General features: G+C 39.4%; 2 protein-coding genes across 7 annotated transcripts in view; both read right to left on the bottom strand.

The window, feature by feature from the left end:
- Positions 1–840: 840 nt before the first annotated feature.
- sgk2a (serum/glucocorticoid regulated kinase 2a) lies at positions 841–14,007 on the bottom strand. Of its 2 annotated transcripts, none has more exons than XM_085444741.1 (14): positions 13,907–14,007; positions 12,221–12,284; positions 12,010–12,064; positions 9,340–9,401; positions 9,049–9,106; positions 8,283–8,366; positions 7,188–7,319; positions 6,072–6,184; positions 5,923–5,959; positions 5,748–5,834; positions 4,256–4,351; positions 3,664–3,819; positions 3,270–3,359; positions 841–2,620 (listed from the first exon to the last, which is right to left on the bottom strand). In XM_085444741.1, the coding sequence occupies exons 3-14, from the start codon at positions 12,022–12,024 to the stop codon at positions 2,465–2,467; spliced, it is 1,086 nt and encodes a 361-aa protein (XP_085300867.1). In that variant the 5' UTR covers positions 12,025–12,064; positions 12,221–12,284; positions 13,907–14,007; the 3' UTR covers positions 841–2,464. The 2 variants fall into 2 exon arrangements, with proteins under 2 accessions (XP_085300867.1, XP_085300868.1); XM_085444742.1 differs by having other exon boundaries at positions 12,010–12,061.
- A 5,032-nt stretch (positions 14,008–19,039) lies between these two features.
- The window catches only part of l3mbtl1 (L3MBTL histone methyl-lysine binding protein 1), a 15,404-nt gene continuing 9,486 nt past the window's right edge, over positions 19,040–24,957 (bottom strand). For 2 of the 5 annotated variants that reach the window (XM_085444801.1, XM_085444803.1), the window contains exons 11-22: positions 24,843–24,934; positions 24,384–24,535; positions 23,194–23,270; positions 22,818–22,903; positions 22,579–22,689; positions 21,520–21,709; positions 20,892–20,994; positions 20,417–20,605; positions 20,300–20,349; positions 19,693–19,850; positions 19,542–19,604; positions 19,040–19,303 (exon numbers count right to left, since the gene is read on the bottom strand). In XM_085444801.1, coding sequence (XP_085300927.1) covers positions 19,169–19,303; positions 19,542–19,604; positions 19,693–19,850; positions 20,300–20,349; positions 20,417–20,605; positions 20,892–20,994; positions 21,520–21,709; positions 22,579–22,689; positions 22,818–22,903; positions 23,194–23,270; positions 24,384–24,535; positions 24,843–24,934 — 1,406 coding nt within the window. In that variant the 3' untranslated portion in view covers positions 19,040–19,168. The remainder of the gene's footprint in view (positions 19,304–19,541; positions 19,605–19,692; positions 19,851–20,299; positions 20,350–20,416; positions 20,606–20,891; positions 20,995–21,519; positions 21,710–22,578; positions 22,690–22,817; positions 22,904–23,193; positions 23,271–24,383; positions 24,536–24,842; positions 24,935–24,957) is intronic. The other 3 variants (XM_085444806.1, XM_085444802.1, XM_085444805.1) reach the window with 2 other exon arrangements.

The following is a 24,957-nucleotide window of genomic DNA, read 5'->3' as shown; positions in this document are numbered from 1 at the left end:
GAAGTAATATTGTATTTACCAATCCCAAACGTAAGAGATGTGGGCTTTTAAATTTAATTGCATGGAAAGATAATCAGAAATTATTATATTCGGACTTCAAAAATAGCAAAATTCCAAATCATATCCAAGCTGTTTATTAAAAAAATAATGTCTTCTGTATAAAACTTCAGTACTACCTGCTGAGTGTGTTTTCTGCTTCTGGATTTAGAGGTTGCCTTTAGGATCTCTTTATGGATGAATACGTTTTGTTGAAACATAGTCGCACCAAAACATAAATTCAGCACAAGAAGCTATCACTGTCTTACAGTAAGGAAACTGTTGCTTTAAAGGAGGGTGACCATGACTGCTGATTGATTGCATCACAGACTCTGGTCCACTGAATCCCTCATTTGTTATACAGGTCTGTTCTACTTTTGACCTTTTTTTAAAGTCTTCAATCCCACGTTAACCTCTGATTCAATCTTTAGTAGATAAACCCTGTCGCAGGTCACCACCAGGAAGAGCTTGACATTTTTACATGCTGGTCGACGACTGAAGTGAATGATCAAAAACATAGTTCGGTCACGTTAAACGATGCAAGCAAAAGAACACGTAAATATTTTGGCAAATATTTGAGTTATTAACACGCATAGGTGGATTTTTGCTAATGTTGGTTTCGGTCACGTATGGCGCCGCTGCTGGCAGCGTGACCCAGCAGTTCCTGTGTTTACAAGATCTGATGGTGAGCGGCAGCTCGGCACACAGCTTTACAACTTTAAAGGTCTGACCAGAATTTGACCCCTACGAGCAATAGACCATTTGTAGATTTAGAGGAAAAAATGACAGCTGTCACTCCAGAAATCATGCGGGTACATGAGTGTATTTGGTTTCACAGTAAAGCATGTGATACACCATTTGTTAAGATGAAATATTGAACAAGATTAACAAGTTTTTAAGGAGGTAAATATCAGCGTGCTATGTTCAGAAACCAGAATACATACACAAACAAGACTTCAGGCGTATATGAATAGAATTATAAAAACAGAATGCAAGGACATGTTATTGACTGTACATTTTTAACTGTATCACCTACAACTGCCATCACCAACTTCACAGCCAAGTCAGAGAGGCACTTCACAGTTTACACTGATATAATCACAGTAGTACTGTAATAATCCTGCTGCAAAGCTGCTGCTGTATATTTACAGTACTCGACACCGTATTTCCACAAAGACATGGCAACTTTTTTAACCTGTTATATAAACCAGTGAAGCTAAACTTATATCTACAGACAAAAGAACAAATGAATACTTTGATCATGACTACTGTATAATCCTCATAATAAACGACTATATCGTGCACACAGAGCCATAGCTGACTGACTGACTGAAGTTAGTCAAAGGTACTGCATCAGTGCATCATTAGCAAATCAGTGTGGACATTTAGTACATTTGCAGCTATGATCACCGCTGCAATAACTAGTAGCCAGTGTTTCGCACCCAGCTATGCCACCTCCACTGTTTTATCACTGCGAATAGCATGGCTCGTATTACTTTTCAACATTTTTTTCTCCTTCTTTGGTCAAAGATTTTTTTTAATCCTTTTTTTGGTCTTTAAGGAGAAACATGCTGCATAGAATCATCAGTAGCACCGTGTGACAAAAAGATAAAAACAAATGAAGAAAACATGCCTTTGCTTAGGCTGCTGCCCCCGCGACCCGACCCCGGACAAAGCGGATGACGATGGATGGATGGATGGAAAACATGCCAAGTGTGCACTGATAACTGATGTTAAAAAGCAAAACACTGCACTAGAATTGTTACTATCTAACCTGTTAAGAGTAAGAAAGTTTTTTTTAAAAAATATATGAATTTCTTCTTGTAGTATTTTTTCTTTCTTTTTTTTATTATTCCCTGTTTTAACTCAGTGCTGGACTCCATGATTATTATCCGTTGCTAAATTTAAAAAAACATGTTCATCAGGATCTACTTTCTATAAAAACAGGATCAGTGAGCAACAATGCTAAGTCTTGATATAGACACACAAAGATGGTGTTTTGTGCAGGTACAATATGCTAAAGCCTTTAAAAAAATACAAAGAAAAAGAAGTTTTGTCTTTATCCGGACTCATGTGTTCTTCATTTCTCTACAAATAACTGAAATAAAGGCACTTCTTGTTACATTTTAAGGACACTCCAACTGCATAACTTGTTTGTGTATATCCTAAACACGGGACCCCCCCAAACAAGACGTTTTACATATTTCGAACTTGAACTTATTTCGAACAGTGTCTGCATTGCAGACTTGCCCTTTCTGCTACATACTCGCTTCACTGCAGCGGTCAAACATGACCGATGTCATGTGGGATTCCTGCTGTGTTACATGAGGAACACTTATCTTTGTGAGAAAACTTTTAATAATAATGAACAAGATTTCTGCGCTAAAAAATCATTTAAACAGTTAGCTGCGATTCATCTGTCCGGATGTCACAGAAAGCTGTCCTCGGTGCCGACAAAGGAGAACCCATTAAAGGCGTTGCTGGAGCTGGTGCTGGGATTGAACTCTGGGGTCTGACTCACTGAGTTAGGAACCATTTCTCTGGTGAACTCAGGATCAATATGTTGAGTGTCAGCTGGGCCCCTCTGAAAGATGAAACAATTTTAAGCGTAAATAAGGATGACTGCTATTATATGCATTATATACAATGCATGACAAGGTGTCCTAAATGTAAAACTAATATACAGCGATGCACAGGCCCATTTGTCTAACTTAAGTCTAACTAGTGAACACTGATCTAGAGAAACTTCTGAAAGCTGGTGTTAAAACCAAGTTTAAATAGTAATCGATTAAATGATGCATGTGAGTAAATTCAGATCAGCTTACTCGTTGACATCAATATACTGAAAAAGCCTAGAAGCACAATAAATGATCCTTATTTTCATTAAAGATATAAAGTATAATATATTTCTATTTCATATGTAAAGTGATTGAGAAGCAAAGCCACACCAGTCTTTGCAACAAGTAAAAGAGTTTCAACTACATAATGACTAAGAGTGCAAAAGGTCAGAGGGATTTCCTTGCATTAATCTTTAGCTAGATAATAACATAAGATGGGATAAAGAGATTCAGGGACAGATCTGAGAGGGTTTTACTGGCTGATCGCTCTGAAACATTTGTGGTGAGTGGAAAGAAAACAGAACACCAGCTAAGGTGGAGATAAGTGGTTAATAAAGTCACATATGACGAGGCAGGCACACAGAAAAGACACGAGCAGGCGGAGCAGCAACTCACCACATTAGGGTTGTAAGGAGGGGTGATTCTCTTGTGGTAAAGGTCGTCCCAGTTGATCGAAGTGAAAAAAGTGTGGTTCTTTATTTCTAACTATAAATAAAAGAAAGAAAAAACTTCACATGCTTAACTTTTTCATGCCTTTCATAAAAACAAAATCACACATATAGTGAATCATGTAGAACAAAGTCAATAGCTGCTACATGCAAGGTAAATGTTATCAGAGGGCTTGGGTGTGGAGCTCTCTTTAAAAGAAATCCAAAACTCTTAAATAAAGACTACACCCAGCTTTTATTTGCGCCAACATTTATTGCAGTTATCCCTATTCTAAGACTAGGCTTATATCCTGTCTGGGAAAGCATCTGTTTTAATATGGAGCAAAGACCGAAAGACTTACAAAGTCTGCGATGGCTCCCAGGCGTCTGTGCTGGTCTTTCTGGAGAAGACCCATCAGCAGAGAGCAGGCGGCCTCAGACTTTCCCGGAGGCAGCATCAGCGGCTTGTGAAGGATCCCATCGTACATTTCACCAATATCACGGCTGTAGAAAGGAGGCTGAAAAGAAGGGATGCAATAAATATCATTCATATGTAACATATCAAGTTTCTTTTTAAGGGAAACGAGAGAAAAAATGTTAGCAGTTTCTACCAGGAAGTCATCATGGCTGCGTGCCCAGTAAATGACAAAGGGAAAAGAATTCCTCATAAAATGTAACTCAAAATTCAATCAGTCTGTGTCTTTAAGATGTTTAACAAAACACACCTTGTCCAAAACCTTTCTTTGACCATTTACGACAAGGTCTACTAAAAACTGAGGTCAAATTTGGATCCACATATAGGAGGATGGTTTTAACCTTTAACTACTTTTTTCTGTGAGTACCACCAAAATAATGTGTCTTACTTTTGCCGAAGACTACTTCTTGGTAAAAAATTAACAACAGTACAGTACTGCCAAAACTCATAATCCATAAACCCTAAACAAATACACATACCAGACTGAAGAGCATCTCATACAGCACGGCTCCCAGGCACCACCAGTCCACTGTCCTGTCATACGGTTCCTTACGAAGAATCTCTGGCGCCAAATACTTTAGACACATGATAGAGAAAAAAAAATGAAACGATCCAAACTTTGGGTTATCAGGGAACATTTGCTTCCTACAAACTATTGTTCACCCATAGTCTGCATGCTTGTGTTTATATAATGCAATCTTCTTTATCTGGTCCACCTGTTCAACTGTTTGCTAATGCAAAGATCTTATCAGCCCACCAGTAACTCTTTGCCTTTAGGCATGTAGATATGGTCCACATGATCTGCTCACATTCAAACAGAGCACCAGAATGGGGAAGAAAGGTGATTTAAATGGCTTGACATGGTTGTTGGTGCCAGACAGGCTGATCTTTCAGAAACTGCTGATCTGCTGGGATTTTCATGCAAAACATCCAATGAGCTGCAGCTCTCTGGGTGAAAATGCTGTGTTGATGCTGGAGGTCAGAGGAAGGCTACGGTGAGTCCAATAACCGCTTGTTACGAGCAAATTACGCAAAAGAGCATCTCTGAACACACAACACATTCAAGCTGATGGGTTACAGTAGCAGAAGACCACACCCACCAGGTCCTGCTCCTGTTAGTAAAACTGAGCCTACACAGAAAAACCTTTTTTTTTTTTGCGACAAATTGATTTGGATTGTAAACAACATGAAAACATGAATCCATCCTGCCTTGTATCAGTGGTTCAGGCTGTTGGTGGTATAATGGTGTGGGGGATATTTTACTGGCACACCTTGCACACCTTAGTAGCAACTGAGCATCGTTTAAATAGCACAGCCTGCCTGAGGATTGCTGCCCACCATGTCCATCCCTTTATGACCACGTGTGTAGTCATCTTCTGATGGCTGCTTCCAACAAAATAGTGAGGCATGTGTCAGAGTCCAAATAATCTCAAACTGGTTTCTTGAACATGACAATGAGTTCACTCTATTCAAATGGCCTCCACAGACACCAGATCTCAGACCAGTAGAGCGCTTTTGGGATGTGGTGGAACAAGAAGATTCATGGATCATGGATGTGCAGCCGACAGATCAGCAGCAGCTATGTGATCAAGTCATGTCAATAAAGACCAAAGTCAGGGTGCAGGTTTAGCTCAGTGTGTTGAGCAGGCGACCACATCACAGCCATGCGGCTGAGAGCGACTGGCCCTTGTCCGACCCGCGGCCCTTTGCCTCTGCTTTCCTGTCTTTTCTTCACTGTGTCTATCAAATAAAGCTGAAAAAGGCCAAAAAATTAAATATACAAAAAGACCAAGCAATGTGAGTAATGTTTCCAGCACCATGTTGAATGCATGCCATGGAGATTTAAGCCAGTTCTGAGGGCAGAAAAAGGTGTCTAGCCCAACAATAGCAATGTGTAACTAATAAAGTGGACAGTGAATGTGAATTTAAAATATGCTTCGTAAACGTTTACTGAAAAAGTTTTTTACTCACTTCTGGAGTGCCACAGAAAGTCGAGGTGGTTGCCTCTGGCTCCACACCCTCCTTGCACAGCCCAAAATCTGTCAGCACCACATGGCCCTGCGCACACAAAACAGTGAGTGACAAACACAAATAAAGCCTTTTTCCCCTTTAAAGTGTTAAAGCAAATGGGCTGATCCTGACTCACCTGACAGTCTAAAAGTATATTTTCTGGCTTCAGATCTCTACAATGAACAAGAACAAATCAGACCGTCAGTGCAAAAACATATTATTACTTTGTATTTTCAATTTTTGATAAACGATAGGTTTCAATAAACGTTCGAGCGTCTCTTTAACCTGTAAACAATGTTGAGAGAGTGAAGGTAGCCGATGGCGCTTGCTACCTCAGCCGTGTAGAATCTCGCTCTGGGTTCTGAGAAACACCGCTCTCTCTGCAAGTGGAAGAACAACTACACAAAGAGAAAGACGGGCGGAAAGAAGAAAATAAAATTATATTGAAAATTTTCAATGCATTGAGAGATGAGACACTTCCAAAGTCTCAGGAAAAAGCTCGGTATAAAAAAGGTTTTGACTTGCTTTGCTTTTTGAGTGCTGCAACAGCAAACAAGAGGAAAACAACAACATGACATCAACTATGTCTCATACCAGTTTCAGTTTAGGCTTCATCATTACAAATGTGGACAAATTTGCACAATAGGTGAAATAAAAACCATCTGATCAGTAGACGGAAATATGTTAAGATTTTAGATAAGACATTTTCTAATCTGTGGGCTTTTGTTTCAGTGACGGGAAGGTTCACTCTTGTACCTGTAGGCTGACTATGATAACACTATAAAACTAGCAAGAATTGAAAGCTTGTGGAAATCATCTGTTGTACTGCACTTTGTCTAATCTTTACTGTTTTAGCAAGAAAAAAGCGAATTTGTAGCAGTTACACAAAAGAGAACAAAAATAAGCTAGAGGTAGATTGTTTGTGATGACAGCAGTACTTCGTACACTGATGATGCTTGTTACAGTAAACAAATAAATCTAATTGCTTCCTGTCACCCAGGAAATTACTAATATATCCTGTACAAGTGGAAACAGTTTGTGTCATAAGTGTACTGAACAGATTTTGGAATCCGACCGCTATACGGGCTGCAAGGCATCGGTCTTGTTGACAGTGACCTTATTTATTACAGAGAGCATCTAATGTCATTGCTTTTTAACTTAGCACCTTTAATTGAAACAGTCCAACAAACCATGAAGCTACAGTCTACAATCTTTAATGTTAAATTCAGCTCATTTAAGAGACAACTCAAAACATTTTTATTTAAAAAAAAGATCCAGGTACTTTTTTAAAAAGAAATCTCTGAAAACTCTGATATTCACCACGCTCCAAGCCACTTTCTGACAAAGTCTAATGAACTATGTAAGTGGAAACGATTTATTTATGTATGTTAGCGCATGTACCTCTCCGCCATTTACATAGTCCAGGACAAAGTAGAGCTTCTCTACAGTCTGAAACGAGTAGTGAAGCCGAACCAGAAACGGGTGTTTGAGGCTCTTCAGCAGCACGTTTCTCTCTGCCATGATGTTCTTTTGCTAAAGAGGGAAAAGGAGAAAAATAAGTTCTGGAGCTTTTCTGCTCCATGTTTTTTGACAAAAAGGCCTTAAATCATTTTATTTCACTATAAAATTTGAAATGCACGTACGAACATAAATAAATATTGTTTATAATTCACAGAATATATTTGCAGTGATGATGCATAAATAATACAAAGAAAAAGGAAAATAAAGGAAACATGTTTAACACACATCCTGTGTAATTTATTTAAAAAATGGCTGTAATTCATAAACAGTTAATGTAAAGGTTTTGAAAACCCGAGAGTTTGCACTTTAATCACATTTTGATAGTCCAAATTAAAATCCAATGTGATGATGTAGATACTAAAAAAAAGCATGAATAATGTGATTGTTTTTTGCCCTGGAGTTACTGCGCTCACATGCTTCTGGACCAAAAGAAGCACATCAATGACTTCTTTTCATGCTGCTAACTGAAATCAGTTGAAATATGTGTACTTTTTTTAAATTACTCATTAAACATTATTTGAGCCCCTTTTTTAAAGTAATTAAATCAGTGATGTGCAAGTTATCTTTCACACTATGAAAAGCTTATTTCATTACATTATTTTATTTCATTTAATGTCACTTTATGACAAAAAGGGATGACTGAGGAAGAAGGTTGCCAGCGAGCATGGTCAGTAATAACAATCAGTTTGTCTAATCAGCAATTATGCTGTCTAACAAACACCTGGCCTGGCTTTTTTTTCTGGAGGCAATAAAATCTGTTCTTTGTACAGAGCTGTAGATTAGATAAGCCTGAGACCCTGTTGCTAGGTAAAAACTCTAACAACTATCAAAGATCCTCACTATCACAGAGGGAACCCTTGGACAGTTATTTTCCATCGTCACCACCTTATCCTGACACAATTCCAAAATGCATTTCAACTAAACGCGGATTACTGGACCTTTAAAACACATTAACACAGTGACAGCAGAGCCCACCTCTTTTTTCTTCAGGATGATTTTCTTCTGCAGGACTTTGACAGCGTAGAATTTGCTGTCGGCTTTATGCTTGGCAAGCAGGACCTGTATGGAGGTTCACTTGTTAGTGCCTTGTTTAGCAAACAGTCTGCACCACCATCTCAGCATTCTGCTTTCAGGATATTACATGAAAGTAGCGCACGCAGCACAGATATGTCGTCTGTGGAACCAGATAATACCGAGAAATCTGATAAGTTTGTTGACACAAAGAGCAAAAAGGCCTGAGGTGGACATGAAGCCACAAAAACGCCTATTTTTTAAGATCTTTAGGAGTTGAATGTCCATATTTATTATGTTCCACTGGACGACGCTCAGGAGACCGAAAGAGGCCTCAGTGGATTGTACAGTTAATGATTCATGAAGAAAGGAGCACATTTCGATTAGACAGTAGTCAGCAGGTAGACTCTCACTGACCCCCGCTGCAATGTCAGCAACCGCACGCTATGTAGTCTCTCTCCTTCTTTCTAACGCCCTCTCACTTGTCTCACAAGGTCAGCACAGTAAAACCCTTATTCATTTGCATTAATACCATTAATACCTTCAACTGGATTTGTTATTTATTAATAAAAAAGGAAAAAATTTACTCGAGGAGCCACTGCAGCCGCTGCACCTCCTTCAGTGAACTGAAGGAGGTAGAACAAGGAAATGACCGAGAGGAAAAAAAGCCAGGAGATGTATTAAACAGCAGAAAGATGGATCTATAAATAAGTAATTGTTTCAGTGTTACCTTTCCAAAGGTCCCTTTGCCAATGACAGCCAAGAAGTCAAAGTCAGTGGGCCTGGCACTGAAGCAAGAAGGTAATGTATTAAAATTACATAATAACTTCTGAGATACTTTATTACTAACAGGATATAAATCGTGGAGATAATGCTGGTAAGAGTTTCTCCTCATACAGCAACATCTCCTTAATAAAATACAGACTGTAGATAATTAAAGTTTCTGTTTGAGGTGCTTCGATCTGACATTAAGAAAGTTAATGGGGAGGTGGAGCTACATGCTGGTTAGTGAGTTACTGACTTTGGGTTTGCTGAAGGTCCCAGGTTAACATCATCTTGAGGAGAGGAAGGTGGTGTCCGCAGCTGGAAAAAAAAAAAGATTGATTCAATTGATTTATAAATAGGCTTCAGTAGCAGGAAAAGGATACATGTCACGATGTATTCGATTATCGAATGAAAAATACAGAAACTAAGGAGTTCGCAGTAAAATCTCGACAAGGTAAGGTCATGTCTAGCACCTTTGAAACACCAGAGCCATTCAAAAAACTTTAGAAGATCAAATTAAAACCAAAAAGATGAAACGAAGAGAAGAAAAGGCAGAAATGATCCCAGTAGTAATATTAAAAATAAAAACAGCAAACACAATGTTGGCACAGCTACCTGCTGGTTAAAAGCAATCATGAATAAAGGGGCTAGCTGGTTGTGGCATTAAGCACCATAGCAGCTGTGCATTTAGCTGCTATGGTGCTTAATGCTCATCCTGCTTAGTTTAAGATCTGTGCAGTGCACTAGCTGACCGGATCTACTGGGTTTGTATCCATTAAACATCTCGTATTTAGGGCCCCAAGCCTTTTAATGATTTATTAACAACCAGTAATACTTGTAATTCAGTTCTATATGTTACTGGAAGCCAGTTCAGGGAGCCGAAAATAGGTGTGGGCAATTTACAATTTTCAGGAGCTCAGGAGCAAAGCTGCTCAAACGTATTTTAAGGAAACTTGTGGGATGTATCTAGAGAGCAGTTATTACGAAAAAAGTTTTGTAATCCATCCAAATTCTTCCGCTTATCCAACTCAGGTTGAGAGGCGGGGTACACCCTCGACAGGTTGCTAGTCTGTCGCAGGGCTAACACAGAGAGATAGACGACCGCTCACACTCATATTCACACCTACGGGTAGATTTTTTACCACTTAACCTAACCCCCACTCAAAGCATGTCTTTGGACTGTGGGAGGAAGCTGGAGTAATTGAAGAGAACCCACACAGACACAAGGAGAACGTGCAACACTCCACACAGAGATGCTGGATTCAAACCCATAGTCCTTCTTGCAGTGAGGCAACAGTGCTAACCACTGTGCTGCCAGACATCGTTAAATTACTGCTAATTATTGAGTATAATACATATTTTCTCTGGTATGAATTTTGTTCTTGAAAAAACTTATTGCACTTTTTGGTTGAGACAAACTCTTGAAGTGGCAGTGCTGGAGGGCTTGTTAGTTTGTCTACAGCAGCAAACAGAGTCTGAGTATTTCAGGTGTTTTCATTAATAATGTTAGTAAAGTAGGATTAACTCAAAGATGTAGATACAGACACTGATTAAAAATGTCATTGTCAGTCTGAAGACTGCTTCTGCTCAGTTTTCTTGTAGTTTCGCTTTTGATCTGCTACCATTATAACATTTTTCCACAGTGCTTTCTGTTTACCAGAAACAGTGTTAACCTTGACAGGTGCAATGTTGTCAAGAACCCTGAGAATGTTAGAGTTACTGCTTGAGCTGGTCATCCACAGACTCTGCTATTGCACTATTACATCATACCAATGGTTTGCATAAATAAAGTACTAGTGTTTTCATTGAAATTCCTCTTTCTAATAGTTTTGAATGTGGCTTGGTGGACTGGGGTGACCATCAAAGAAGACACAAAAATGGTCAGACAGAACTACATCCAAAGCATTAGGATCAGACTCGTAACGGAGCTGATCTTAAGCCCAGACACTACAATTTTCAGGTCTTTTTGATGATTTTGTATATGAACACTGAAATACCAGAAAAATGTAAAAGGATCAAGATATGTTCAACATTATGCACCACCATTTAGTAAAGAAGAGAAAATATAATTCTCTGTAAGCCGTATGTTTGATCTGGTCAAGATTTCATGCCCTTCCTGATGCAACACTCCCCAGTTACCCAGGCTTGGGACCAGCACTGGGAGTACTGTGGCTTGTGGACTCCTGGACAGAATTAACAATGAGTAGATCAGAAGGAAAGCTCAGGTTCAGTGGTGTGAAAACAAAGTTAGAGAGGCAAGGCTGACTCTGGACATGTGCATAGGAGGGATAGTGGGTATATCAGATTAAGGATTAAGTGGAGCTGATGAGCAGGAGGAAAAGAGGAAGACCACAGAGGAGGCTCATGCATGCATTGAGGAAGGATATGCAGAGGGTTGGTGAGACAGGGGAGAATGCTAGGGATGGGGTGAGACTGCGGTAAAGGGAGCAGCCGAAAGTTATAGTAAAGAGGAAGATTGACACTTGGGTCTTGCGCTCTTTTAAATAGCAGTCTATTCAAGTCTGATCTATTCAGGTTTAAATTATGTGGATTAGGATTTTGTGAAAATCTACTCTGGAAATTAAAAATCCAGAACCAGAGGAAAAGACATACGTGAGGTTTGCCTCATTTAAACAGGGAAACCCATCAAAGGTTAAGAGCAACACAACAAATGCATAGATTTGTCTCGTCCTAAGTGATCACATCAAACAAATGGCACTGCTAGAGATCATGTGCTGAATCTCTAAAATATTGATTCAGTGTGACCTGATCAAATACGACGCGACATGAAAGCCAAAGACACTCCAGATGTCGATATCAGTTCACTCATTAGACAACTGCTAAACAAAGCAGGACTGGACTGCAGGCGCGTTTCCCTTTCACCCAACAGAGTAAAATAAAAGCATCATGATAAAATTACACTCACATTACAGTGTGCCATGGTTACTATACTCCACTCCCATCAGTGTTTGACAGACCTGCTAGGAGAGGAGAAATATTCACATTCAGTGGGCTCAGCAGCTTTTGTAGGGGTAAAACATATTCAATATTTATAGGTAAAAAAAATCTACTCATCTGCTCTGACTCAGAGGAACGTGGTCATCTAACCTCCGTAACCTGCGCAGGTGTTAACTCACCTCATGTGACAACAGCCTGAGGATCAAGAGGAGCTGGTAGTTCTGGTTTGTACTGAAGAGGATGCTGGAACAACAGAAAGACTGTGATGGGCCTCGTGTTTGTGTAGTGTGTGTCTGTGTGTGTGCTTGCATTACTAATGTTATGAAGGGAACACATTTTTACAGCGTTAGGAGACGCAAAAATAAAATCTGTAAATTTTACTCTTAACATTAGGGTGAGGGTTATGTTTCGTAAACTAGAGGTTATGGCAAGTTTTCAGAAAGTTATTGAAAGTCGGTGCGATGTCCTCTAAAGTGATGGAAACATGACCCTGTGTGTGTGTGTGTGTGTGTGTGTGTGTGTGTGTGTGTGTGTGTGTGTGTGTGTGTGTGAACATGTTTATATGCTAAATATTGTTGTGTCTTTTTTCATATCTGTCAAAACATATGGGATGACCAGATCTCTCTCACTCACACACACACACACACAAGCACATCCATCTAAACACACACACATAAAACAAAAGTCCCATTGATCTGAGGTCATGCTTTTCCTAGGAACCCTAGGCCTGTTTATCTATTTATAGGCAAATGAGGTGCTGAATGTCACATTACATTTGTGCAGATGCATTTATTGTAGTTTGTATATAATAATATTTTAAGGCCAGTTAGTAACCGAATCCGTGCAGTTTCACACCCCAAAAATAACGATTTTATGCTACATTAAATAATCTACAACTAATGAAGAACTCTCATAGACACAGACTGTCACTTACATAATGCCTTTCTAGTCAGTTTGAGCACTAAAAAAAGCTTCTTATCACAAGTCTTTAAACTTGATCACACACATTCACACGGTGCTTTTACTAACATTAACGCACTCGAACATTTCGACATGCAGAGTGGACGAGCGGGAGTTCGACCCAAAAGTTTTCCAATTGGCCTGATCCACATCCAGCTCAAAATTTTAGCTGTTAAAAAGTGTCCAGTTTGCCAAATTTTAACTTTAAGAGTGTGTTTCCACATTAAGATTGATATGTAGAAAGCACTCTATTGTTCATTTAAATGTAACCCAAAAAAAGTGAATAAATAGACTGCAGTTTGGCTATAACAGCGAACTTAATGCATTATTTAATAATGACACATTTGGTAAGGACGTGACAGGAGGTTAAAATGATGCACATTGACAGTTATGATAACCTCTTAATCTGCCACTAAAGCTACACTCAGCAAAACTACAACTCTGTTCAGAGATTAATCCTCAGAGCAAACCAGAAACTAACTCACAGAAAGACTCGTGTTCGCAAAACTAAAAGCTGGATAGAAAACTGAATCATACAAGAATAAAAACCTATTACAGAGCCTTCTTAGAAAACTGTGACTTTCCTTTAAAGAAGGGAAAAGCTCAGCTACAAGTCAGTGATCTGAGTGAGAGTTGGGACTAAAGACAACATGTAGAGACTTCCTAACGGGGCTATCAGTACAGTATCATCAGTAACCCTGATCGATCACACAGATCACATATGGACGTGTCTAAATATCCAGCAGGCTGAGGTTGTTAGCAAGTTTTACAAGCAGACCTGTGCAATAATGATGAGCACCACAGTGACGCTCCACACTTTCTGTGCACCTGTTATTATTACCCCGGATATAGAAAATGACCCGAGGAATAAATCACGCAGAATAGGTCAGAAATGATCAGCTCACCTGTGTGAAGGATGAGGTGATCCGTGCTCTGCGCGCTTCACACTGACAGGACTCCAAACAGAGCGCAGTCACAGTGGCAGCTTGAGGCTGATCTCAGGTCAGCGCATCTGCTTTTCACACGTCATGAGGGGACGTGGGCAGGACTCCACAGAGTGAATCATTGATGAAATGTTAGCGAGCTTAAAATAACAAGGCGGTGCAAGGGCGCAAACTTTCAGCGACCCTGCGTGCGTGTGCGTGTGCGCAAATAGCAAAATTTCCGGAAATTGCTGTGTGGTTTCAAAATAAGGTATGTAAGATATAAAATAATGTAAGACTGATATGTTTTTTAATCTTCCAAAGTTATTTGTCAAGAAAAAAGGTGAAACAGCGGTCACATTGTTATAGATACTTCACGTATGTGGTTACATGAGTACATGAACCCTAACTTTAGCGTCATGTAAAGCATGCGTACTAGGGGTGCCAAAAAGGGATTTCCGATTTTTCTGTGTGGGTTTTTGTTTGTTTGTTTTCTCATGTGTAATTTCTGCGCACGCACTGTTAAATAAACTGTGTTTTAAAACTCATTTGTTTTGTAAGCATCTATCACAGATTGTAGGCCAATAAAATCATTTCGTTTAATTAGGGGTAGATATTTTTAGCGCAACACAACTCTTGTACATGGCTTGCTGGGCTATAATCTGTCAAACATATCTCTCACGAATGATATCAAGTCATTTTGAGCCTGAAAGAACATCGATGTCACAAGGTACACGTTGCAATCCATTTTTGCTCAGGTGACTTTTATATATCCTTAGTGTATCAGCAGCATTAAAAAATGTATTTTTCAAGAGAGATGTGGCCAAGAGGGCAGCAGAAAGTGCAACAAATACAACATCACAGTTCCATAAAGATATCTTAAGTGGGCAAAAATTGCTGTAATGATTATTATGAAAGTGCCATGACGCAGAGTCATAAAGACACTTGCCAGATATGTCAGTTGTGTATTTTATAACACCTTCATAAATGCTGTTGACTACAGTCTGTTTACTGTATGAGTAAATATATTCCTTATTTAAAAAAAACCCACTTTGAAACATGAGGAATCGCTTCTTGTCAATCAGCCGACAGAAGCTCAAATTCAGTCCATGGGAATCAGTTATAAAAACTCATCAGTTAACTGCAAATCCAAGTTAAATATATTAAAAAAGTTAAATATATAGACAGTCAAGTCTCTTGGTTTCTAACAATGAAAGTGCTATAGTTTTGTCCTTACAAGGACTTTTAAAGCTTTGCTATTAACTTTTTTATTTATATGTAGCCATAGTAAAGTCAGTGAATGTGGTCAAACTGACACATAATGTTAAAACTACACAGATTTTTCTTATGTTCATCATCTCTTTTGAACGTTTTGAAAATATACTAAAAAAAATGCCAGTTCCAAACAGGTTGGGACAGGGCAGGGGTGACTCAATTTGAAATGGTGGAACAATTTCAGAATAATGGTCCTCAGCATAAAATTGCAAAGGCTTTGAATATCTCATCATCAACATCATCATCAAATATTGATTTTCTGGTTTGTCCCTTCCACACAGAGATTTTTCCATGTTTTGATGTTATTATATACTGTAGATGATGAGAAAAGATCTTTGGTTCCTCAGACACCCACAAATGCAGGTAATAGCTCTGTGATGCAAAGAAGAAGGCATGGAAACACTGGGCCAAAGATCTGAGGCAAAGAGGAAAACTGTTGTTAAAAGAAGCGGGGATGCTGTACACTGATAATCATGGCCCCATTTAAATTTATTGCACTCATATGTGACCTGTGACCCATTAAGATAATCTAGCTTCTGAAACAGCCCCATATAGTTCATAGACTGGTAACACTTTGGCCGTTACCTCATTTTTTGAGGTTGTCGAGTGGCTCTATGCCCGGTTAGTGGGGCATAGTCACACAGTCCCACAGTTTGAGAACAACTAAAAACAATGAAACTTCGACAGACTGCAGAATAAGTCAGTAGACTCTACTCCCAGCAAGGTTTGTCAGTTTAGATGTGTTTTAACACACGTGAAAGAACATTTGAATAAAAGTGTGTCATCTTCCCCCCAAAACACTATGTTATATAAAGATGTTACATGACAAACTAAACTAAAAAAGTATTTATGAAGTATTCATTGAACTCCCCGGGCTTTATAAATATCCAAGTCATTTTCTTTTAAGGTTTTATGATAGTGGTTTCAAACTCATTCGACATTGTGGGCTGGGCCAGAGCGATTAAATGATACATGTGTAAAGTTCATCGCTCTGACTGCCCTGTAATTAAATATTTAGATTATAAAGTTTTCATTAATTACCAGAAAATGTACTTGTACTTTTGTGTGGTATGGATGGTGGGTGAAGTCTGTATTAATCAGAAAAGCTGACTTAAAATACAGTAAAAAGTTTGAAATATACTCAAAATATATCCTTCAAATTTTCTAAAGCTGTCCAGTGGGAGACATTGGAGTGTTTGCCGGGCTGATTTGAACACCCGGGCCTTATGTTTGACACTCCTGATTTATCATATCATTTTTTATTTTTTTTACTGTACTGTGGGTTCAGGTTTCCATATCATGCTTCTGAATACTGAACTGCAACAAGCTTTCAATATTAAAATGCGCACAGAGCTGAACGTTTAACACAGCTCAACACTAGTTTCAGTGTAATGGGACTTTTCTTTTGTTTAACTCTGCTGCTCGTACAGAAAACATGGGTTAATGTTAAAACCAAAAGTCCTGACTTTGCTTAGCGCCATCTTCTGATATTATTAAGAAAAAAATAAGACCTGGTCAACTGCTGCTCCTTCCTGTATGAAACATTTGTTACCCAGCAGTCAACTGAGTGCTTTGTTTGTTGTCTTGCTGCTGCAGGTTATCAGCAGCGCCTGCTTTCTGGCCTCTGCAGTGGAACAAGAAGATAAGTAGTGAAAGCAGAAAGGGCGTGGAGGGAGTTATCGCCACCATGGCCAAGTGCTGACAACAATACGATCAACAGGGGGATGTGCCTGTAGGCATAGTCAGTTTATAGTCAGTACTGTGCACACAGAATACCTGCACACACACAGGAAATGCAGGATTTATCATCTGTAGCAGGAGGCAAGAGACAGAGACATTAATCAGACAAGACAGGTGTGGATGTTTATTAATTCATATGGTTTAAATGACATTTGTGACCCAAGATTATCTTGACACGCACACACACGCACACAAATCCCACCAGAGAGACATACAAAGAAGTGATATTTAAGATTCCAGGAGCCCTTAAAACATTCAGCTTTCGTCTCACAATATCAACTCCATACAGTGTTTTAAACAAACCCTGACATCAAATGTAAACATTTCTGAGAACACAGTTCGCCCGGCGCTTCCTTCACATGTAAACTGCAAGAGCGCTCCATTGGCTAGATACCAAATACGTGTTTATAGTGCAAAAGGTGGATTTTTTGCACTCTCTAGTGACCGAGTGTGGGAATATCCATGTGTAAAATCCATTTGAATTTCACAGTTGTGCTAAAATCCCAATGCAAAGAGTCCGTTTCATCTATTTATAACAGCTAAAAAATAATTTCAGACGTTTTGCATATAGAGATAAAAATTCAAACACTGTCGTTTGTTTTCTCTGCCTCGGATTCGAGAGCTGAGGGTCGACGTTTTAAAAGTTACATTTCGTCCTTCACTCGAGCGCTCACATTTTCGGTGCAGCGCGCAGAATTTTGAGGCAGTGAACATAAAGAACTAATACTCAGGAATAATCAGTGAAATGAGCAAAGGCTTCCTCTGCGACTCAATCACAAATCTAAACAGTCTGAACAAAGCAGCTCATTTGATTTCCTTTTTTTTAACATTACAGTGCAACAATTTGTCTAATATATAAGGAACTGTAATATTAACTGTTGCTGAATACAGCACTTCTGTATCAGCTTCTTTATTGCACAAAACATGAAGCCTATAAGAGCCTCACAGACCAGCCTCACTTACTGCATCAAAATCCTTTTACTTACTTTTTTTTTAATGTGGAACCCTTTCTTGTCTTTTACCCAACCTTTTTTTTTTTATTTTCCTTCATTTCCATTAGTTGATACAGTATTTCAGGATGATTTCTTTTCAACCTTGATACATGTTCCTTTCACTTTTACTCGTCAGACATTGCAAACTGATGGGTTTTGTCACAATCCAGGTAAGAGTTCTCATCACATCTGGCCACGTGTGAACTTCATCTTAAGGTAAGTTGACCTCTTTGGAGGTTTCAACTATCCTTGTACATCAATAGGAACTATTCTAACTTAGGAAGTAAACGTACAGTATCAGTACTTATATCAGCTGCATTGGTGTAGGCAGGAACTGGATGTTAATCTTCCTTGTACAGGAAAACAAATAAAACAGTATGTCTGTTTAACAAACATCTGTTACATGACATCACCTATTTTTTCCCCTTCACACCACTGAGAGCAGCGGGTGTCTGCAGTTCTCTGCCCATCCATGTGTCCATAAGTTTGTATACCTTAAGATGGACAACTTTGTTCATCTTAATCAAGGACATGATACCTTTTGAAGGTTTTCGGGGATTGTCTTTAAATTTGGAAGTTCAAGCACGAACTGATTAGAATTTGGTAGTCGGTGTTTAAAAGTCGCTGAGAGCTTTTGGCTTAATTCACACTGTGATATCATTTCTCACAATAGCTTAAAAGGATATGTTATTTATAAAATTATAACATTTTTATGTTCAAATAGTAAAAAAGTTACCCGCAGAGAGACATGGATGTAAAGTGCGCTTTGGTAGGCAGAGAAATGCAACTGTGGGGTTTCCAGCCGTTCCCGCTGGCTTATAATTCAAATTCAGTATAAAGTATGTGGGTTGAAATGTTGAGATTTAGCACAGCACACACAGACGTACTGTGGCTAAGGGATATTTTTTGAGGGGTTTTGGGTGAACCAAACCCATCAGTTTCTGTTTTCCTACATGTGCTCCATCCTCATATCCATGACAGTCCTCCATTACTCTCCAAAAGTATTCATATTTTCTAATCAACCTGAATCTTCTAATCTCAGCTCTGTTTCTCTTTACCCTGATTGGACCTCACCCCCCCCCCCCACCCCACCCACCCCCCTCCCTCCTCCCTCTCTCTGATGGGTACAGGACACCGAACACATGGAAAAAGGGGTCAGGGTCTTTTTCCCTGCAACAGAATGAATTTGGCACATGATGATTGGCGGCACAGCGCTGCCGCTGAGTGAGGGCGGGATTCACTTCAGTCCCTCGTCTGTGCTCTTGAACATGAGGATGGCGTTGGAGATCTTGAGGGCGGGGCCTAGCTTAATGCTCATGATCTTCACAATGTCGGTCTGGGTCAGCAGCAGGAAAGCCTCCCCGTCGATCATCTAGAGAGACACAAATGTGGAGATAGTAAGTGGAGAAGAGTTTGTTCCATCTGGTCAAATATCAAATTATAGTAGCCCCTAGCAGTGAAATCCACTCAGAAATATTATACAGCTGCAAACATGTAAGAGTGCAAGACAGTCTAAACAGCATCAGTAATGAATGACATGTTTACACGTCACCAGTAAAGACTGCAAATCTTTATTCATCCTTCAGTTATTAATCCACCTCTGGTCTCACCTCTTCTTTGAAGAGACGAGCCTGTTCTTCACAGCCAATTAAATTCTGGACAAATCTGAAGACCTGCGGCACAGATGCAGCGGATTTCAGGTAATCGTATAAGTCAGAGAAAGAATGTAAATAATTATAGAGGCGAACGACATTTTCCCACCTCCTCGACGCTCCATGCAGCCACCTGGCTGGCGTGAATGCCCTGAACGCCGGGCAGCAGCTTGCAGTGCTGTTCCCAGCACAAAGACAGAGTGCGGTCTGATTGGTTGCTCAAAGCTGACATGAACAGTGATGGATACACTCCCTGTGAGGACATGTCTGTGCACAGAAACATACATACACATGATGAAACACGTGATTGTACAAACATGGAAATTTGAGGGGAATACGAGATACATGAGCTGACTGGATGTTTGTTGCAACTGTTGCCTGTCTAAATACTGTATCTAGAATCTTATAAAGACAACGTGATTGTAAAATTATCTTAAAAGCATTAAGTAATTATATAAGATAAATACGTTGACAACCATTTAATTTTGGGTATCATAGCAGAAAAAGCAACGGTTAATTCATTTCTATTAGATTGCAAGGCTCAGTGGAAGCTCTAAAAACTTCACCGGTGAGTTACAAAAGGTCTGCCGGCCTTTTCACAGTAACAAATGCAGCATATCAAACAATTAACATGCAAATCTTCTGATTAGATTATTAGTATTTCTTGTTTTGAGGTGAGGTGCTGCGAAAACAAAAAAACAAACAGTGCAACTTACTCTGGTAGTCCCTCTGTTGATTCTTTCTGTATTTGGGAGGACGACCAATCCTGAAAATACAGAAAATGAATGCGAGAAAAAACAAACATGCACACAAATACATGGACACCACTTTACCTGCCACGGTAATGAGTCTTCTTAGTCCTCTGACCAAAGAAGAGGTTTCTCTTGCACTCTGAGTCTGATAGGTCAGCCTTCAGCCTACCCTGGTTACGCTCAGCCAACGGGCAGCCGGATATGCAGTGATGGGCGGTGAAACGACCGGTGACATGGCCTGAGCCGTCACACCCTGGAGTTGGACACTTCCTGTTTCAAAGACAAAAATGGAGATATGCTTTCTGTGCATTTTAGCATCTAAAAAAATTCTAATTTAAAAAAAAAAAAAGTTGGGACTCAACAAAAACATGGCCCCGTCCCAACTTTTTTTAGATCATTGACTGATAATGTCAAATTCAAAATGATGATCCACTTTCTCAGTTCAAATATTTGACTTTTTTTATTCTGTTTTCATTTAGGTTTTACACATCATCCCAAGTTTTTGGAAAAATCATGCATTTAATGACAGAATGACAGAGCTGAGTTCAGGATTTACCTGTTGTGGAAGCTGTATTTGTTGGTTCTGGGCTGACTGATGGGTTTACAGGGAACAGAGGAGGTGTAGGTGGACTGGCCTGTAGCAGGAGGCTCCCTCACACCTACATATATACAAACACAGAGGAGAACATTCACATACACTCATAGGCTGACATTCACAATCACGTCATTGATTATGCCTTAAAGAAATCATGTAAATAACAAGTGGCAAACCGTGAGACTTTAAAAAGATCCACTAATGTCCACATGAGACTGGCTTTACAACAGAAAAAAACCATTTGGTCTATAAAGTCACCCATTTAACTTGTATTAAATCTTAAAGTTATGGATATGCCTGACAATGTAGATTAAATCATTACCTAAGAACAGTTTCTGTTAATCCAGTTTTCTTATTGTTAGGTAAAGTTAGCATGCCATTAAATATCACAGTGAATTACACTTGCTATGTAAGCTAGCTTGTCAGTGCTAGCATTAGCCAATATCGTAGCAGCACTGCCTTCAAAGTTCAACAAAATATTAAAATAAAGTTTCAGAACAGTCCGTAACACAATACTGATGTCACTGTGGCCACTTCTATCTTTTATATACAGTCTATAGAAGATAGCAATAGGCTTAGAATTTTTGACCTCCAGTTTTAAGTGAAGAAAAAGGAGTCACATGAGGCTGGTTGCTACCATGCGGTTGCTGTGTTTTAGTGTCCCGTGGAGGGATTTTAAGCGGGTGACCGGTGGCCTCGCACCAGCCTGCTGGATGGATGTCTGGGTGATCTGAGTCTACCCACTCATCATAGACGTGACTCCAGCCATCATAATGGATCTGAACAAGAAGAAGAGAGCGGGCTGTAATAGATATAAATACTCCACATGTACTTGAGCTCAAAATGTACAGAAATCAACAGTCAACTGCAAAGACGTATGACACAGTAATTGGACATGGAAGATCTTATTCCTGCAGACCTATCCAAACTGACAGGCACACATTAAACATACTTTATTGTTTCTTCTGTTTACTTCTCTTAGTCGTTGTGCTGTTATTTCTGATGACTGATCCGATCATCTACACACACACACAATCCACTTTATTGATCTAGTCTTTTATCTCTGTTTGTCTTCTTCACCTCTGCAAAATCCTTGTTCAAACTGTTCCTGACGAGGCAAGATGGTTTAACCCATGAGACTGGCACCTTCTGCTTGTTTTCCAGGTTTGATTCACTGCATCAGTTAGATTGCAGGTTGCGCGAGCAGCACCTTGGTTTATCTGGATGCTGATGGTCAGACCGAAGGGATCATATGCTTGATTGTCAGGATGGTCGGTCTTTGAAAGCGGAGCTCAGAGAGGTTGAAAAGTGGTCCACCAAGATGATATTTGATCTCCAGACTTGTTTATTGTTTTATTTATTGAAGCACAGCTGCTGAGCATAAGGAAAAAGTACTGGAGCAGGAATCTATATCTAATTTACTCTGATGATTGATGAAACTTGATTTCTTTTATTGTCATCAAACCAGTCTTGACTCCTTTTTTTATAAAGCTGATACTGGGATTATGTTTAATTGTGTTGCTTCCAGCTCTTTGACTGATTCTTGGGATCTTTTAATCTTTAGGAATCGATCAATCAATTAATTTTCTTCAAGAAAATGGGTTCAAGTAATCATTCCACAACATTAAAGAACTATACAAAGTTGTACCTTAATGCGATGCGTGTCCACCTCCTCAACTGTAGCCACTCTTATGAGACCGGGACTTCTTTTGTCCACGGCCTCCAGTTTCATCTGAGGCTGAAAGCTGTGAGGTGACCGCTGGAGCAGAGGATGATGGGATTTCACATTCACGTTGACAACAAAACAAACTAGACATATTTTCCATTAATCTGTGACTTTACTGTTCGTAATGCTAGCTCTTCTTTACTTTTTATCTGCATTCTCACCACTTTAAAGGCATCAGCAGCCACTGCTTTGGATCCTGTCTCCTCCAAGTATCGAGACCAGGAGAACCGGCCCTGGTCTGGATAATCTGGTGCAGGAAAAAACTTTCACCAACGTAAACAGCCATAAAACCTTACACGGTTTTGCCTGACTTTATATATCACTTATTAAAAAACAGCTTTTGTAAGTTTTAAGCATAGATACATATGTCAGGTACTAACTTTTAACTGTCACATGTTCATCCTCAGTTTAACGGTAATGAAAGAAAAAAAAAGAGGGCAAGTGTACAAAAAAGTAACTGAGCAGAACTCATGATGAACCCATGATATGACAATGAGCACGGATAAACTACTGATTAACAGGGATCACATTCCTCACCTTGGGGTGGTGTTAGAGGGAGGTTCCTTTCTTGGCACCAACCAATAGGATGAATGTACGGACTGCTGGAATCACACCTGCATGTTGTGACACACAACAATATGCACAATTTAGGTTCAATAGAAATTTCTGTGAACTTACAGGAAAATTAAGACTGAACTGATGAGAGATTATGCTGCAGGAAATAAATCAGCATCTAGCTGTTGAAGAAAGTGAAACTTTTAAATCCTGAAAGATTTGTGTTTCTCTCTGTTGAAGTGATCTAAAGACACTTGTTTAGTAGTATTGTATCCATAGTGACATTGATGTAAAGGTGGATTTGTTGTACTGCTCTGAATCTCTGTGAAGATTGTGTTACAGCAATGTCAGTGTTTGCACGACACTTTTTTTCTGCATTGCTCTGTAAACAATCTGAGCTGACTGTGTTGAATATTGAACAACAGTTACTTTTACTGAAACACAGGAGCGAGAAAAGAGAGAGGTGAAAAAACGAGAAAGCAGCACGCATCTGCTGTGTGCTGGGAGAAAACTGGCACATGCGCTGAAACGAGTGAGCCAGATAAAAGTCCAGCTTGTTACGCTTTGTTTAATGGAGGCATTATCTTTATGCTAATCAATACACCGTGCTTATGCAGCTCGGCTGCTGTAGTCTGAATTGCTGCGATATGTACTGAAAAAGAAATCGGATACATGGAAAACATATTAGATGTTCACACTGAGAAAAGTCCAAGGGTTTTGGATTTTTTTTGCAGACAGACGAACCTTTACTTCTGAGCAAGGTTGCCACTCTAAAATGTTCTGAAATGAACATTTCACAAACGTAATTTTATAATCTGAAATGGTCACATATCACCTATGACACAGCATCAAACAGCTGTACAGTCCTAATAAAGGTATGAATTTCGTTCCACGGGATTCAGAACTTTTTGCAAACTCTAGCAGCCATCATTAATCTGCCTTAACAATGCCAACTGCTCCCCTCTTGATTAAACTCAAACCTCCAGCTACACCAGCAGAATAGAGATATTATAATTACCCTTTTCTATGACAGCACGAAATATCTAAATAGCTGTATTCTCACCGATACTGCTTCAGATTTATATGAACATATCAAAAGCCCAATCACAGTATCATTTTAGAAATCCTTTAAATCATTTCCCAAAAGCATTCAGATAGATGCTACGACTCACCAGTAGTCATATGTGTCATCCCAGTTGTCAAAATGAACCAGGAAGCGGTCATCCACCACATCGGTGATGGTTGCTACACAGATCAGGGAGGGGTTCATACGATCGACGGCCTCCAGCTTCATTCCTATCTCGAAACCACACTTCACATCGATCTGGAAAACCAGGGGAAGCGTTACCTTCTTTGGTGTGCTGTTGAGCCACTTGTCAAGATTTTTAGATTATGATCTCCATGCATTTGGTATTTACATAAAAATTATCCAGGACCTTATTAAACAAAACAGTTCAGTTTGTCTTCAGTGCTGCACGATCATGATCTAAGGTGCACATTTCTTAAAATAAGCTTTTCATTATAATAGCTGAAGTTGGGAATTTTCCTTGCACTGAATCAGTCACCTCATCCAATATGTGTGTGTGTGGTTAAAACAGCCAGCATATATTATACTGCACAGAGATGGTTACCCTTCCGGGACTGGCAAAAAGTTCTTTGGGAGCCACTTGTGCTTTAGTCATTCTCAGATAGTTGGTCCAAGTAAACTCCTCCTCTTTACAGCCTGCAGGAAGCACAGAAATACAG

The sequence above is a fragment of the Copadichromis virginalis genome, linkage group LG20, assembly GCF_057382275.1.
Source record: "Copadichromis virginalis isolate Kocher_CV1m ecotype Utaka linkage group LG20, C_Virginalis_male_GT1.1, whole genome shotgun sequence".
Classification (NCBI taxonomy): Eukaryota; Metazoa; Chordata; class Actinopteri; order Cichliformes; family Cichlidae; genus Copadichromis; species Copadichromis virginalis.
This window is presented reverse-complemented; position numbering and strand designations above follow the sequence as displayed.

What these genes read in the sequence shown, in the direction of transcription:
- sgk2a (XM_085444741.1), bottom strand. An exon ending in ACTATGTAAATGGCGGAGAG is followed by an intron (nt 6,185 to 7,187) that starts GTACATGCGCTA and finishes CTCTTTGTGTAG; the next exon opens with TTGTTCTTCCACTTGCAGAG. An exon ending in ATATACTTTTAGACTGTCAG is followed by an intron (nt 5,835 to 5,922) that starts GTGAGTCAGGAT and finishes TTGTGTGCGCAG; the next exon opens with GGCCATGTGGTGCTGACAGA.